Source organism: Theropithecus gelada, chromosome 7a (genome assembly GCF_003255815.1).
Source record: "Theropithecus gelada isolate Dixy chromosome 7a, Tgel_1.0, whole genome shotgun sequence".
In the NCBI taxonomy this organism is placed as follows: domain Eukaryota; kingdom Metazoa; phylum Chordata; class Mammalia; order Primates; family Cercopithecidae; genus Theropithecus; species Theropithecus gelada.
This window is the reverse complement of record NC_037674.1, coordinates 48,172,331-48,190,591: the sequence shown is the minus strand read 5'-3', so window position 1 is coordinate 48,190,591 and position 18,261 is coordinate 48,172,331. Positions and strand designations below refer to the sequence as shown.

Here is an 18,261-nt window from a genome sequence, read left to right as displayed (position 1 = left end):
GGGCAACATAGTGAGACCCCACCTCTAAAAAAATAGTAATTTTTTAAAAAGCCCATGTCATCAGATCAAAGTAAATAAGGTTGAACTTCTGGAAAGGGTTTGGAAATGCAGGGCTGGCTTGCTTAATTCATTAAAATGCTAGGGTGACTCTCAAATGTGAGGAGGAAAAAGGAATACTTTGAGTACTTCTGAACAGTGTATCTGAGATCACCAACAAAAGAGGCATTTGTTTTGAAGAGATGAGCCAAGATAAGAATTGTTTCCAGGGCAATGTTAGGTTGGAAGTCCCCTAATCAGTCTATATATAATTTTAGCAGGTGCTTTTGGTGACAGAGAAGCAGATACAGTGTGGTGAAAATAATACACTGGTCAAATAGCAGAGCTGGCTCTGATCTTAACTGGTTGAGTGGTCTTGGGCAATCCACTGAATCTATGCAGAATCAAGGTTGAGAGCTTTAGACAAACCAACAGACCTTTTGTTCACTGCTGTACCGCCAGTGCCTGGCACTGTGGGTGGCGACCAATAAAACCTAGGTTTGTAACTTCATTCTGCCACTTACTAACAGGATGACCTCAGGCAAACTACCCATCTTCTTTGAGCTTCTATTTTCTTATTTATAAAATGAAAACAGTAGCTACATCATAAGATTGAGATGGAAGAGCTAGAAGCAGTGGCACATGCCTATGATCCCAGCTACTCAGGAGGCTGAGGCAGAAGGGTTGGTTGAGCCCAGGAGTTCAAGTACAGCCTGGGCAACACAGCAAGACTGTCTCTTAAAAAAATAAAAATTAAAAATAAACAAGATGGAAACAAACCATTTGGTAAATACTAAGTAGCCACAATTATCTATCATATACCAATTCATTACATATATTTAAAAAATTAAAACTTAAGGGCATTTCAGTTTTGTCAATTTCCATGATGTGAACCCAGCTAACTATGATCTCCAAGTTTTCCTTCCTGATTAAGCTCTCAACACCCACGCTTGTATTGATGATCCTGCCCCATGGATCTGATTGGTTCTCTCTACATGTGTCTGGAACAGTTAACATGGTAATACCCGGAGCTATGGGGTAACTGACAGGAAAAGCAGCAGTAAGAGCCGCAAGAGAATGATGTACAGATGGCAGACAATACCATTTTAGGGGTCCAAAATGGTTTTCTAGTTCCCAGTCCAATCTCATCCTGCCTTTGAGAATCTCTGAGACAGCTCTGTATCCTTATCTTTTGCCCAAGTTAGCACTGGTGTGCTTATTATTGTAACTAGGTTTTGTTTTCACATGTTCTTTGATCCTCACAATACTCCTATGTAACAGACAACAGCATAACCGAATGAACATATGGAATCAGACAAGCATGGCCCTGTTAAACACTCAATGTGTAACTTTGGAGTAAGTTAGTAGTGTATGAGTGTTTTTCCTCATAAAAATAGGGTAACAATGCCCATTTTGCTTTAGGGCTGCTTGGAAGATACAAACAAAAGTAAGGCATCTGGCAAGAAGCATTCAACAAATTACAGTTCCTATTAGTATTCCCATTTTACAAAAGGGAAAACTATGGCTGAAAAGTGTCAATATTCTTACTACTATACCACACTTGAAATAAAAATACAAGATTATCAAAAGAATGAAAGATAGAAGTAGGAAACTTGTGAACGCTAAGTGCTCATGGAATTGTGCAGACTTGATGCAAATAGCTTTAATGAGTTTTGCTTATAACCAGTCAACTTCCTTTGCTCAGACTCTGTATTATTTTCCCTAGATTCTCCCCCTTGGCAAGAGAATGTACTGCCAATCAACATGGCTGCTTGTCAGTTCTACTTCTTGGTAAGACTTTTAGTTTTGTGATTTTCTCCAAGGTGGACCATTTACCAGAAAACCGACAAAACACCAAATCAGGCGCTGCACACCAGACCCTTGGGAGGCACCATTCCACAAAACCTACTCAACTAGGGCCTCCAGTGAGGCCCTATTCTGAGCCCATCAATTTGCCTTGAATTATTTTGTCCCTTATGATCTGGAGTTGCTCGCCTATATTCTCTTTTTGCAACTATAGAAGGCAATCCAGATCACGGATCTCCACCTAGTCTGCAAGTGAGAATCACCGATTGGAATTAGGGGGTGAGAATGCGGAAAGGGCTTTACAAAAAATACTGATGCCTACCCAAAGCTATTAAATCATAATCTCCATAAGGTAAGACTCAGGCACTAATAATTGTTTAAAGCTTCTCAGTGATTCCAATTCGCAGACAAATTTAAGTATCACTGGTCTAGGTAATGCCAGATGGACAGTGGCATTGTTGCAAGCCAAGACTAATAGAAGCTGGAAAATAAACTGCCCATGGCCGGTTTTTCTTTGGCCCACATTTAAGATAATTCACATGAAGAAGATTTCACAGGCTCTTCTCAGAGCCCGTATAGTCCAGGGTAGTCTATTTCTAAAATATTTACTTGGCTCTTGTTGACATTTCAGTTTGAGACTCCTGGATTACTTGAGACCCCTGAATTACTATGGTAATAAGGTTGTTGTGGCATTGATAGGGCTGCTACATATCAATGTGTGACTGATTTACAAATTCTAACTGGCTCCTACCTTGAAAATAGTCCTAAATAAGCACATCTGTGGCCCTAAATAAATGATAGCCTGAAAACTGCTTTTCACACATATCTCATATTATTTTTTTCCATCCTAAACGCTACTGCCTAGAGAAAGGTCAACAATAGTTGCCCTAAAAATTGGACTTAACTCCACACAAAAGCAAAAACTAAAAACCCAAAAGTTGTCTGTTTACTCCACTGGTAGGCACTATTTGATATCCAAATGAGTATTTCTGAGTTGGCTATTTGATCTTGGGTAACTACAGAAGCAAAATCCTTAAAACAAACCAGATATAACCAACTTTATCCCCAAAGATATATGAAAAATCTGAGGGACCCACACATTTTCCTGTTTCTGAAGGAGCCAAAATTTTCTCATAAAACTCACTGCTTATCATCTTTTAAAAGCCTCAAAAGCTGAGATCCAATGGATATGGATATTCTGTGCATTTTGTTATCAGTTACAAAACAAATCCTGTAACAATTTCCCACAGACTATCCAAAATTCTTTACAATGGAAATTCATTTGAATAACTAAACCAACTGCAAATTACTTGAGCACTATTTAGCAAATCATACTAAACCATTTATTCTCAACTACCGTGACAGTCTTCACATGAGGACTGCCTACCTTAATCTGCAAGATGAAAAGGGCTACTCTTCTATCCATGGATGGTTTCTAACAATTAGGCAAAACACAGGGCCACATTAGTTGCAAACTGCAACAACGAATGAAAGATCAGAGATAGTATAGAGCAACCTCTAACAGTAGCAATGATAGGCATTTATAATAGTCTTTAATGCGGTTTAAAAGTACAATATAGTTAAGAACTACCTTCCCTGGCACAGAATACTGTCATTCTGAGACCAGAATAACAAAATATGATATAAAGAGGTAGTATGATGTTAAGTTTCAGGTAGAAGGAAATGAAAACTTGGGTGAGTTATTTAACCTCAGTGAGCCTTATCTTCCTCCTTTATAAAAAAAGGCAATTTCTTTTCCACTTGTTTTAGACAGTAAGTTGAAGTGCTTTGAAGAGGAAAAGTGATAAACTCCCATAATTACAGATTCAAGTAAGAGTAAATTAAATTGTCCTAAAACCTGGACTTGGCCAGAGTATGAATGACAAACTATCTTCAACTTTGGGACCTGTTTTAAGAAAACTCTCCCTTCATCCCTATATAACAGTACCACCTTTAAGAGTGAGCTAAAATGAAAGTAATGTGAAGGAGTTTTGAGGTTAGCTAAGAATGACTCAAAGTATTTTCTTTAAAAAAGTGGCAAAGAGCTATTGAGCATTTTTGTATCACTGTTACAACACGAACAACTTAAATTCAATATTTGAGATGCAGAAATTGGAAAGCGTTCAGAAAATGCTCTGAAAGCTTATTAACCAAGTTAAATGTTGGGGGAATGGGCTCATTCACAGTTCCCAAAGAAACTGAACCAAATTTAGACATTTTATATTAAGTGGGAACAGTGAATAAGGCACATAATACAGGTGGCTATTAGCCCCCTTTAGTCATTTTTTTAACTATAAAAATAAACATAACTAATGGAATAACAAAATAAAAGTTTATTTTATTAGAATTAGGAATGTTCTTTCCCTCTGGGCAACCTGAACAGTCCAGTTACAATGAAATCTAAGAACAGTTATTTCCACAGCACAGGGTGCTCTATGCACAAAATTACAGGGTTAGGAGCATTTAATCAATTTACCAATCTGATTGTCTCACCAACCCACCCCATCCCATCCCATCCCCCAAGTGCTCTATTACCAGGGTTTGTAGCTAAAAGAATTTGTTACATTAACTCCTTTTCTCTCTTCTACTAAATTTCAGTTCCTAATCCTGGTTGAACCACTTTATTACACTGCAGATTCAACCATTTAAAATGAAGTCAGCCAGGCTTGGATCTGCTGTGTATGTGTGTATGTATATACATGTGTATCTAATATATTTATTTAAACACACATAAAACACATACAATCTGGGTTGTGGAAAATTACAGATAATTTAGTCTGATATTATATGCTACTCAATTTTACCACTGTGGTTTTTGTGTCCTGAGCTTTGGATCAAAATTTTATTTTAAATCACTGAAAGTCCATCTGCTGCTGATTGTTCAAATGAAGCATGCACTTTTCAAAAGAATGAAACTGACCTCAAGACATGGAGACCTTGGTGCTTAGTGTGAATAAAGCCCTCAGACAAGACGACTTATGTAGGTGAAACAGGGAAGCTGTCATAATACGGCTTGCCTATCCCAGCTGGGTGCACTGAATCTACTAACAACATAAGCAATTCACTATGGGAATTCCATCAAATATGGTGGTATCTGTTGAAAGCTTGGAAGTAGAAAAGGGCCAGTTCATCTTGATCATACAAATTAGGGAATGCACCCACAACTGCAATACCCTCAGGTAGTATGCCAACACTGAAACTAGAAAGCATCTCTAAAAAGCACTGTTCCTCCACAGGTGAAGACTGGTATTATGAAGTGCACACACAATTTTGGGGTATTTGTTGCAACAGGAACACGTGGATTTATGACACTCAAACCTAGATACTGCAAAGTTAACTGGTAAGACTTTTTTTTTTAAAACACCACAAATACACAAAGCATTTTAAAGGAGCCACATACATCTATCTAGCAACTCTGACTGCTTTTCAAAGTTACCAGGGAAAGGAACTTAGGCTTTCTTTAAAAAACTTAGTTTTAATGTATGTCTTTTTAAGATTGATAATGTCATTTGAAGTAAAATAATGTCATATGAATAATGTCACATGGAAGAGGGGAGGGAGACGAGAATATGGAAGAAGCAGACACTGAATTCAGATTTGCACCTGAGGTGGCAAGGGAGGAAAGGAGAAAAGGTACAGGAAAAGTTGATCCTAAAGCGACAAGTGGTTTAAGGAAGCAGCATTTATACTCAGCAAACATTCACTGATTTTTGATGGGAAAAGAACAGTTGCCAGTACATCTCCTGTAACAACCTTTTCTAAAAGGAAAAGTAGGGTTGATTCAGCAAAGCCTAACTTAGGCAAAAGGCCAGAGGAAAGTGAACCTACTTCCCAATGGAGTAATAGGATGTACAATGTAAGAGCAGACAAAGCTGCCTCACAAATGGTAAACACTCCCTAGGCACAAGACATTTAAAGGAAGACGAAGAGGTCCTCAGCCTCAACTGGTATTTCATATTTAGACCTCTTAATCTAGTTGCCTAGTTCACTCTGTACTCCTGTATAAAACTGACAGATTTACGGATGCTGACCTATTGAAAAATACCACAGCCAGAATGGCCTAAACATGTATATAGTTAATAAAACCACCACCATCCTTTACTTTTAACATAGCTCTTAGTAGAAATTTCATAAAAATGGACATCACAGCTAAAATGCATTATTAATTCTCCTATGTGCTGACAATAAAAAAAGCAGCAAACTCAGTGATTTCTATTTAAATGCACTAGATGGGAATATCATGTTCTAGGGGTGTTTACCTTCGAACCGAACCCACAGCAACACACACAAGCAATTTCAGTATCCGCCATTTTAAATTCACAATCTGAGACTAAATGAATGGCTATTTATATTTAAAGCAAAAAATTTTGTTTGACACCCTAATGTAGAGGAGGGGTGACAGACGAGCCATAACTAAAATCTGAAAAGGCTCAAAGCAGCAATCAAGGGAAAACCGAAAAGTAAAAGAAATTTTTAAATGCTTCCATTGGATGTGACAGGGAACTTAAGCCTACAGCTGTGTGCGTAACACAGGCACACAAAGGCTTGGGCAGAGGCATGATGCCATGGAGGGGGATTAGGTTGGGAACAGGTTAATTCATGAACTATAGCAACAAAACTCGCTGCTGTAGCCCTTAATCAGGTCATGGCATTTATTCAGAGCTTGACCTCCCTTGTCCCTGATCAAGAGCAGGAATTCAAGGCATGAGGCCCATGGTCAGCAACAGACACACCAACACCAGAAAGGGCAAAGTAACCTCAGGAAAGTGAAAGAGCTCTAGATAGGTCTTCCAGAGGTGCTCAACCAACACACCTTCATCCCAACCCCAACCCGGGAAAGATAAGCAAACTGAAAGAAAATGCACAGCAAATAGACATAATCTTGAAGATTTTTAAAGAATAAATATTTTTTTTTGTAATTAAACATTATGCAAACACGTGCCACGCTTGCTTTGTCCATGCATATGCGCTATATACAATTTTGAAAAATACTGTGTTGTCCTCTTGTTTTAAAAGTCATATACAAAGTTTTTATGTTTTTTGTTTGTTGAATCCTCTTGCTGCCTACCCCTTCCCCATCCCAAGATTTTCTTTACAAGGAACTAAGCATCATCCACTCATGACCTTGGGGTATGAGAGAAAGAGAGTCAGTCTGTGTGTGGGTGTATCTGTATGTGTAGGGGAGGAAGGGGAAGAGGTCCTTTACCAAAGTACAACAAAATGGCTGGTTTGAACATGAAAAGCAGTGTCAAGGAGCTGTTTGAAATTTTAACTGTACTACACTCAGGAAAAGGAAAAAGAAAAAGAAAAAAGGAGTCAGCTTTGAGAATGAAGCTACGTTACAAGTTAAAGTTGGAGGGCTTTTAGTGTGTCTGTCACACTTTTGTTGGCGGCCTAGAATACTGTTGTACAATGGTTTATCTACCTTTTTTATTACAATATAATTTACTTAAACTTTCCGTTAACAAAACAATTCTGGTACTACAGACCAGTGGTGTCAGAATAGGCTTAGTGCCTCCTTGTTTGTGTTTGTTTTGTTTTAATTGCATGAGCACTCTAGATGGTAAAGTTTTCAGAGTTCATTTTATGCAGGGCCATTCTCAGTCCTCAATGTACTCCCACAGATCTTTTTCATAGCCTTCATGCACATGCTGTAACAAAACCCTTCGTCGACTCTCACAGTATCTGTAATCAAAGAGAAAAAAAAAACTTGTTGTCAGCCTCTAATAATAAAAAAAGAGGCATTTACTTATTTTTAAGGCATCCCTATAGTTTATCCAGACTCGGAACCAAGCACCTATTTTTAATTTTAATAGGCACATGTTCAGGTCTAGATGTACAGACACATCAAACTGCTTCTAATATTAAAATAGTATTTTCTGAAAGTCATTATTCCATGGGAATTAATTTTAAAGCAATAAAGTGTTACAAGTTCTGATGGACCTTAGAAATAATTCAGTCCCACAGTTCTGCAGATAAACAGGTTCAGAAATAATTTCATGGGTTCTTTATTCACGTCCTTAAAAATCTTTGTTAACTGTAAAAGTACTATGAACACATTATAGTAGTTAAAATCGGCTAAGGGAAGGGAAGATATTGGTTAGGACTAAATCTCCAAGTCTTCCAAACTCCCCAAGTTTCCTACTACTTTCAAAAGACACTAGCATTTGTCACTTTGGGAGAAAGAGCTTCATGTTGAGAAATCAAACATTTTGCATCTCTATCTTAAGAGATGGCACATCTTGAAAAGTCAACTCCTAGGACAAGTATCTCCTTAGATACACACACACACACACACACACCCCTAATAAAAACTCCTAGGACAAGTATCTCCTTAGATACACACACACACACACAAAATCTCCTTAAATACACACACACACACACACACACCCTCCCTAATAAAAACTCTAAAAAGTAAGTTTCCATAGCTCGTTTGTGAATAGCCATGACCCATACATAGGATTCCAGGCTAAGACCAACATCCAATTCTCACTCTCATCCTAAAAGCCACTTGGCCTTTCTGGGTTCTTTCTTCCTTGCAAGTTAGCAACTAAATAATTGAACAGAAGCAGAATTAGCCAGTAGAATAAATGGTTGAATTCCTCCTCTATGTATGGTTCACCAGTACTACTACCTGCAATTTAGTGCCCAACAGACAGAAGCAATCTGTGAGAAACATGGCAGCAGCTCAGCTGGTGGATATGCTAAACCTAGTTTCACTATCACTGAACTTGACCACTAAGGCATACTAGATCATCACTGGCAGAAAGTTTTATTCAACAGCTTAAAAAAAAAATTACCTGTACTTGTCTTGTACTTTCTGCTTTATATCCTGCAGAGAATCTTGGGAAATATCTCGTTCAAGGTAGCCCGAGAGCACCTCTGTGGCATTCTCTAGATCTGCTTGGTTATTCTGTAAGAAGAATAAATGTAAATTTTGGCTTCAAAATAAAGCTAAAAGATAAACCATTTTCACTGTTTTGTTGACTACAGACTGCTCTCAACACTGATTCCATGACTTTCATAGGTGGTTTAACTGCACCTGTAAAGCTCAATGGCTTTCATCTCTAATAACTTGTTTGTTCTTTTCCAGAACAATTTCTTAAATGTTAAAAGAATTAAAGATTTCACCCATTACTTTTGGAAGAATACTGAAGACCATTTGAAATGATTTAAAATGTCTCTTGGAATTTTCTCGTTCTGAGAGCTGCTCTTTGCTAAAAACTCAAAGGGAAATGAGAAAAAATAGAAACCTATTATTGCTTACATCTGGCTATACTTCTTATAAGAGAACACTGTACAGAAGATTCAAATTGTATCATCCTTTACTATGATGGCTAGTTCTGTACTGGTTAACCAAATGAAGTCCCATCTGCTAGTCAGGCTTATTGTCTAGTCATAAATAGATATCCATGTTTTATGCATCAATTTTAAATGAGCATCTTTACTTGAGAAAACCTTACTGCTAAAAGCTGGTTTTTTAGTCATTACTTCTCCACTAAAGACAACCATAACCACACCACATTAATTTCTAATATTGCAGGGTTAGTTTAGGCTGAATAAAGGTTTTTATTGAGAACTTACCATGATGTTCCAGGTGCTATATAGCAATTAACACAAATTGTCTCACTTAAACCTCATAACAACCTAGAAAGGTATTATCCTCACTTTAAAATGGAGAAATAAGAGGTTAAGTAATTTGCTCCAAATTAACAGAGCTAAAATACAATAAAATAAAGATTAAAATCTAGGGCTGACTCCAGAATCTGCATACCTAATCACTAGCTGGCTAAACAACATCGATCTGAATATAATTTAGGACAGAAATAGAAATTTCTTGTATCTTTGTAATAAATACATTCGTTTATCTACATTTTCTGAATAAACAAGAACCCTGAAAACGCTATATCTTATATATGAAAGATCAGGTAGTCCTATGATACAAGGTGGGCTTTTTCCTCACCCAGAACTACTCCTACCTCAAAGATAATGGACTGGTTATTCTTTTTGAGGTAGAAAGCGAAGACATAAGTGTACATGAGTGTGGCACGACACTGGCAGAGGACATCAACTGCTTTCTTCAGGAACTGCACCTCAATCCAGGACATGTTGTGCTGTTGCATCTCCTCCATTTTCTGTTTCACCTGAGCATATAGTTTGTGCTCAAAGCGCAGACTCTGCATGTGGTTCATATAGCGATTACAGTAGAACAGGTACCTCTGCAGGGCTGCCCTAGATCGCTGTCCCATTAAGAAAAATTGGGTGATATAATTATAACACGTAAACTGTACACAAAAGCTGATTATCAAATTAAAACCACAATGAGGTATCACTTCACACCTGTTAGAATGGTTTTTATCAAAAAGATGAAAGGTATGTCTTGGCAAAGATAAAGAAAGAAGCAAACTCTTGATACATTGTTGATGGGAATGTAATTTAGTATAGCCATTATGGAAAATGGTATGGGGAGTTTCCTCAAAAAACTGAAAACAAAACTATCACAGAATCCAGCAATACCACTACTGTGTATATATGAAAAGGAACTGAAATCAACATGTCAAAGGGATCTCTGTACTCTCACATTCACTGCAGCATTATTCACAATAGCCAACACATGGAATCCACCTAAGTGTCCATCAATGGATGAAGAGAGAAAGAAAACGTCATATATGTACACTCACACAGGAGTACTCAGCCTCAAAAAAGGAATTCTGTTATTTGTGACAACATGGATGAATCCGGAGGACATTACACTAAGTGAAATAAGCCAGGCACAGAAAAGAAATACTACATGATCTCGCTTATATGTAGAAACTAAAAAAGTTGAACTCATAGACATACAGAGTATAATGATGCTTACCAGAGGTTTAGGGGGATAAACGGGTAAGAAGGGAGGGAATGGGGAGTTGGTGACCAAACAGTTTCAGATAGACTGGATGAATAAGTTTTGAGATTTATTGCATAGCAGGGTGAATATAGTCAATAATAATATATATTTCAAAATAAGTATTTCAAATGTCTCACCATAAAAATGCTAAGGCCAGGCAATACAATAATTAGTTTGATTTAATCATTCCATTGTTTACATATTGCAAAACATTCCACTGTACTCCATAGATATGTATAATTATGATTTGTCCATTAAAAATATTAATAATTTAAAAAGCTGATTTACTGATGAAACAGTACTGTGATCTAGGCTAAAATCAGGAATAGACACCTATTGCTACTTTTGTTATTTCATACTCTTGAAAAACGTCCTATTAATTGTACTTTCTAATTCCAGTAGCCACAAGCCACACGTGACTACTTAAAATTCAATTTAAGAAACTAAAAATTCAGTTCCTCATTGCTCAATAATCACATGTGGTTAGTAACTACCAAATTAGACACTGGTGATAAAGAATATTTACATCATTACAAAAATGTTCTATTGGATGGCACTGTTCTACAGTATGCAACAAGATGTAAAACAAGCAAAAAGCAGAGATATTTTTAAGTAGAAAACCAGAGGCAACTAGATACCATGTAACTCCTGATACAATAGAAAGTATAATCAATTAAGTATTCTGGGTTCCCCCCAACCACGGAATCTGAATTTGATCAAGTTTCTTGAATTAATCACCAGTTGCAGAAAATGCAGGGATAGAAGAACCTATTAAATGACACCATGCAGTTGCAACCAGCAAAATCCATAATGGAGGAAACTCTACAGGACAACATGATCTAGTTTCTTCAACAAAGAAAAAAAAGCAAGGAGGGGAGAAGAGAAGGAACAACAGGTAGAGGAGACTCAAGAGATATCAATTAAATCCAATCTGTGGACCTATGTGGATCCCAATTTGAACCACGATAAAAGAAAATTTAAGAAAGGCCAGGTGCAGTGGCTCAAGGTTGTCATCCTAGCACTTTGGGAGGCTGAGGTGGGTGGACTGCCTAAACTCAGGAGTTTGAGCCAGCCTGGGCAACAACACGGTGAAACCCTGTATCTACTAAAATACAAAAAATTAGCCAGGCGTGGTGGCATGTGCCTGTAATCCCAGCTACTTGGGAGGCTGAGGCAAGAAAATTGCTAGAACCTGGGAGGTGGAGGCAGCAATGAGCCGAGATCGCGCCACTGCACTCCAGCCTCGGTGACAGAATGAGACTTTGCCTCTAAAAAAAAACCATGCAAAATTTAAGATAATTGGGGATATCTGAACAATAGATAGTTGATACCAACAGAGTATTGCTTTAAAACATAAACAGTTGACCATTGAACAATACAGGATTAAACTGTGAGTCCACTTATATGTGGATTTTTTTCAATAAATATATTGAAATTTTTTTTGGAAGTTTGCAACAATTTGAAAACACTTGCGGACAAACCAAAATTAAGAAAAGAGTTGCCATGAATGCATAAAACATATGTAGTCTATCTTATCATTTACTACCATAAAATATACATAAATCTATTAATAAAAAGTTGAGATTTATCAAAACTTATGCACACAAACTCTTACAGATTGTATATGGTACCATTCACAGTTGAGAGAAATGTAAACAAACGTAAAGATGCACATGGTACTCTGGAAAGGACTGTCAATGCTATCAAAGAGAACCCCGACAGAACATCATGGAAGTCTGGAAGGAGTGCACCACTGAAGACGTCATCGTTGTTATAGAAAAAACTGTGGTATCATCAAGCCTGAAACAATAAACTCCTGGTAGAGAAAACTGTGTCCAGATGTTGCCCATGACTTCACAGGATCTACAACAAAGCCCATCAAGGAAATCATGAAAGAGACTGTGGATATGGCAAAAAAAAAAAGGTGGGACGTGAGGGGTTAGCTAACAGACACCACAGGAATTAAAAGACCACTTGATGGAGATGAGCTGCTTCCAAACCAGTGCCAGATAATGAGGAAGAAGACGCTAAAGAAGCAGTGTCAGGAAATAAATTGACATTAGACCATTTGGCAGAAGGGTTCTGAGTACTTAACACTGCTTTGGATTTCTTTTATGAATGGACCCTTCTATTATACCAGGACTGAAACTAAAGCAAATGGAAGGAGGATTGTTACCATAAACATTTTTAGAGAAACGAAAATGCAAAACAGATAAGGTTTTTCTGCAAAGTTACACCAAGTGTGCCTGCATCTCCTGAATCCCGTTCGACTTCCTCTACCTCTGCCACTTGAGATAGCAAAACCAAGCCCTCCTGTATTTTCCTCCTCAGCCTACTCAACAGGAAGACCTTTATGATGATCCACTTTATTTTTTTTTTGAGATAGAGTCTCGCTCTGTCGCCCAGGCTAGAGTGCAACGGCGCGATCTCTGTTCACTGCAACCTCCGCCTCCTGGGTTCAAGAAATTCTCCTGCCTCAGCTTCCCAAGTAGCTGGTATTACAGGCGCCTGCTACCACGCCCAGCTAAGTTTTGTATTTTTAGTAGAGATAGGGTTTCACCATGTTGGCCAGACTGGTCTCAAACTGCCGACCTCAGGCGATCTGCCGGACTCAGCCTCCCAAAGTGTTCCGATTACAGGCGTGAGCCACGGGGCCCAGCTGATCCACTTCTACTTAATAAAAAGTAAACATTTTCTTTTCTTCACAATATTTTAAAATAAGTTTTTCCTAGCATACTTCATTGTTAAGAAGACAGTATAGGCCAGGCACAGTGGCTCACGCCTGTAAACCCAGCACTTTGGGAGGCCGAGGAGGGTGGATCACCTGAGGTCAGGAGTTCGAGACCAGCCTGACCAACACGCTGAAACCCCGTCTCTACTAAAAATACAAAAAAATTAGCCAGGCGTGGTGGCCCATGCCTGTAATCCCAGCTACTCAGGAGGCTGAGGCAGGAGAAGCGCTTGAACCCGGGAGGTAGAGGTTGCAGTGAGCCGAGATCTGCCACTGCACTCCAGCCTGAGTAACAAAAGTGAAGCTCCAGCTCCAAGAACAAAAAAAGCACACAGTATAATAAAACATGTAACATACAAAACAGTGTTAATTGACTGTTATCGGTAAGGCTTCTGGTCAACAGTAGGCTATTAAAACAGGTAAGTTTTGGGAAAATCAAAAGTCGTATGTAGATTTTCCATTGTGGGGGTAGGACGGGTTAGTGTCCCTAACCCCTGCATTGTTCAAGAGTCAACTGTAATGGTATTACAGTTATGTAAAAAGAGTCTGTCTTTAGAGATACGTAAAATATATTGTTATCAAAGCAACAATGTATCCAGTTTAGATTTTGTATTATTACATTGTAAAAATTATTCATATAAGGCCTCTACCATTATACCATAAATATCTAGAGGGAATAGACTTTTATTTTTTTATTTTTTTTTTTTTGAGACGGAGTCTCGCTCTGTCGCCCAGGCTGGAGTGCAGTGGCCGGATCTCAGCTCACTGCAAGCTCCGCCTCCCGGGTTCACGCCATTCTCTGGCCTCAGCCTCCCGAGTAGCTGGGACTACAGGCGCCCGCCACCTCGCCCGGCTAGTTTTTTGTATTTCTTAATAGAGACGGGGTTTCGCCGTGTTAGCCAGGATGGTCTTGATCTCCTGACCTCGTGATCCGCCCGTCTCGGCCTCCCAAAGTGCTGGGATTACAGGCTTGAGCCACCGCGCCCGGCCGGGAATAGACTTTTAAAAAGGTAAAGTATTTCCAACACCTGATTTGCAGAAAATGATTAATAAATCCTTACTAAATGCAACCACTATCGAAGGGGTTCTTAACACACATATGTTCTTTTCCTTTATTTTCAATACCTGATTTGCAGAAAACAATTAATAAATGCTTACTAAATGCAACCACTATCGAAGGGGTTCTTAACACACACACGTTCTTTTCCTTTATCCTTACCTCCTCTTTCTCTCCCATGTTTTAAAGCCTATGTAACAGATACTACTTGGCCCTGTGGTTGGTCCCTTGCTTAGATACACTAATTCTGAGCCACAGAATTAGCTAACCACATGATCCAGCATTATATAACAACAAAACACTTCAAAAAACCAACGCAAGTTGGGGGTGGTGGTGCACACCTCAAGTTGCCTCTAGTTCCTGCTAATGGGGAGGTTGAAGCAGGAGGATCACTTGGGCCCAGGAGTTCAAGGCTACAGTGAGCTATGATTATGCCAACACACTCCAGGCTGAGTTACAGAGCAAGACCCTTACCTCAAAGAAAAAACAAAACAAAACCACAGTCATGTTATTTCAAGAGTCAGGTAGGTATCAAACCAATGCTTATGAACAGGAAAATTATGCCAATCTGAAAATATGTGGAAAATCTGCTTGGCATTTTATCTTCCCCTAAAGTACTAATATTTTCAAGCCTGTCAAATTCCCCAAATGAAATGAAAACCCTCTCTTACCATATTGACATGTATGATGCTATGGGACTTGATTTAATCTAAGAATTCTGAAACTGCTTCTCACTAAAATTCAACATGAAAAAAGAAAACCCATACACCACCGCTAATAAGATTTTTTTTTTTTGGAGACAGGGTCTTGCTCTGTTGCTCAGGCTAGAGTGCAGTGGCACAACCATGGCACACTGAAGTCTTAACTTCCCAGGCTCAAGTGATCCTCCCACCTCAGCCAGCATGTACCACCACACCTGGCTAAGTTTTAATAAATTTTTTGTAGAGACAAGGTCTCAGTTGTTGCCCAGTCTGATCTCAAACTCCCGCGCTCAATCCTCTCGCCTCAGCATCCCAAAGTGCTAGGACTGCAGGCGTGAGCCAGTGAGCCTGATCAACACAAATTCTCCAATCAAATGCCAGAATCTGGAATGAGAAATGCAATCAGTGACCTGAAAACAGTCTGGGGAGCAGGGAAAAGCCTACAAACCTGACTGCTTAGAATAGGGCTATGGTTCTGAACTCTGGCCTGCATGACAAATCCAGCTGCCACCTGTCTTTGTAAATAAAACTATTTTGCTTTCTTTGTTGTTTTTTGTTCTGAGATAGGGTCTCTGTCATCCAGGCTGAAGAGTGGTGGCCTGATCATGGCTCACTGCAGCCTGGAACTCCTGAGCTCAAGCAATCCTCCCACCTCAGCTCCCAAATAGCTGAGGCACACACCAGCATGCATGGCTAATTTAAAAACTCTTTTTTATTTTATAGAGATGAGGGGGTCTCAATATGTTGCTCAGGCTGGTCTTGAACTTCTGGCCTCAAGTGATCCTTGGCCTCGGCCTCTCAAAGCACTAAGATTACAGGTTTGAGCCATCATGCCCAGCCAGTAAATAAAACTTACTCGGAACAGTTATACCTATCCATTTAAGTCTATGGCTGCTTTAGCATTATAAGGGCAGAGGCAGAGTTGAGCAGTCACAACAGAGATTATGTAGTATGGAAAGCTAAAAATATATACCATCTGATTCTTCACAGAAAAAGTTCGCTGACCCTAGTCTAGAGGATAAGAAGATTCAAATATCCACCACTGTCAGCACTGCGGTGCAATATAATGAATCAACAGTTTTCTATAACACAGGTACATCTTTTGCAGGGCAGTCAAGGTACCATGGAGGATCTTTTGAATATGTGTCAACCTTCTAGTAATTTTTCAGACTACAACTCCCAGTAAATGCTAGGCCAGAGCCTGGGAGTAGGGAAAGATGAGGAGGCCAGATAGGCATGCAATGGTGTGATCCTTTCAGGGAGGCGTGGCTCCCAATCAGTTAGTCAATCAACCAACCAACCAATGGAGTGATAGGAAATCTTTTCTTGTACTACCACAGTTATAGAAGATTCTAGTTGAGTCCAACAGATGTGAATAGAAAAATAATCCATTTTAGTATCTAGAATCTAAACATTAGACTCTGGCTCAAAAGCTATGCACATAACCCACCCTCCCTATAGATCTCAGAAAGGGATGATTCTACCGGCATCCAAATAAAGACCCGGTGAGGTCAAGGATAACCCACATATATTTTCTTTCTTGATAAACAGCATATCTGTCTAGATAACTTTATCAGGTTAATGGAGGAAAAAAAGGTGGTAAGAACATACATCCATAATACATTCTGGGCAAATCAAGTAATGCATCGTAAAAATTAATGTTGGAAATATAGAAATATATAGAAAGTTAGTGGGATATGACTTAAGGGACACCATTTAACAAAGAAAAGAAAATTGGTGGGAGAACAAGTTATCTCACGATATTTAACAGTACAGTAATAATACATTTTTAAAACCCCAACAACAGTATCTACCAAATTAACATTTACTTCAGTTTCACTGATTTCGTGGCTCTCTTGGTTTGGCTGTAGAGCTGTGCAAGAGCACAAGAGTTTATAGCTGGTTCTTGTTTATATATATTTAAATAATATCATAATAAATATCATGTAAACCAATATTGGAATTTGTAGGGATTTTTTCCCCTGTAAATGGACCTAAACATTGTGAAGGTCTGTGAAACATCATTTATAATTACAAAATACAATTTCCCAGTCATTTTATTATTTATTTATTTATTTATAGATAGAGTCTCACTCTGGAGTACAGTGGCAAAATCTTGGCTCACTGCAACCTCCACCTCCTGGGTTCAAGTGATTCTGGCCTCAGCCTCCTGAGTAGCTGGGATTACAAGTGCAAGCCACCATGCCCAGCTAATTTTTGTATTTTTAGTAGAGACAGGGTTTCACCATGTTGGCCAGGCTGCTCTGGAACTCCTGACCTCAGGTGATCCGCCTGCCTCGGCCTCCCAAAGTGTGGGGATTACAGGTGTGAGCCACCAAGCCCGGCTGAATTTCCCGGTCTTTTTAAAAAGGGAGAGACGGCCGGGCGCGGTGGCTCAAGCCTGTAATCCCAGCACTTTGGGAGGCCGAGACGGGCAGATCATGAGGTCAGGAGATCGAGACCATCCTGGCTAACACGGTGAAACCCCGTCTCTACTAAAAAATACAAAAAACTAGCCGGGGGAGGTGGTGGGCGCCTGTAGTCCCAGCTACTCGGGAGGCTGAGGCAGCAGAATGGCATAAACCCGGGAGGCAGAGCTTGCAGTGAGCTGAGATCCGACCACTGCACTCCAGCCTGGGTGACAGAGCAAGACTCTGTCTCAAAAAAAAAAAAAAAAAAAAAGGGAAAGACAAAACTTTCACTTCTAACAATATGACAGACTAGGTTACATATATATTCACTTCTATATATGATATTTTTATTAGAAATACATTTTGAAGATATGTTAACAAGTAAAACAATAAAAAACAAACCATCTTTTAGATGGTATCCTGGTTAGGAAAACCATTTGAAAAGAATATTTCTGGGACAACTGGGGAATTTCAATATGGAATGGGTGAATGTAGGAACTATTAAATTCCAGGGTTCTACAATTATGATAAAATCACCAGACTGAAAGGAATGAAAAGTGCTTTAGAATCTAATCCACACCTAGTGTTTGGATTCCTTCTATAATAGTGGCTCATTTCCCTATCTAGCT

The 18,261-nt window shown here is 39.0% G+C and overlaps 1 protein-coding gene across 1 annotated transcript in view; it reads right to left on the bottom strand.

The window, feature by feature from the left end:
• Nucleotides 1–4,155: 4,155 nt before the first annotated feature.
• Nucleotides 4,156–18,261, bottom strand: part of ARIH1 (ariadne RBR E3 ubiquitin protein ligase 1) — a 115,015-nt gene continuing 100,909 nt past the window's right edge. The window contains exons 12-14 of the mRNA XM_025389981.1: nucleotides 9,825–10,085; nucleotides 8,646–8,758; nucleotides 4,156–7,527 (exon numbers count right to left, since the gene is read on the bottom strand). Coding sequence (XP_025245766.1) covers nucleotides 7,443–7,527; nucleotides 8,646–8,758; nucleotides 9,825–10,085 — 459 coding nt within the window. The 3' untranslated portion in view covers nucleotides 4,156–7,442. The remainder of the gene's footprint in view (nucleotides 7,528–8,645; nucleotides 8,759–9,824; nucleotides 10,086–18,261) is intronic.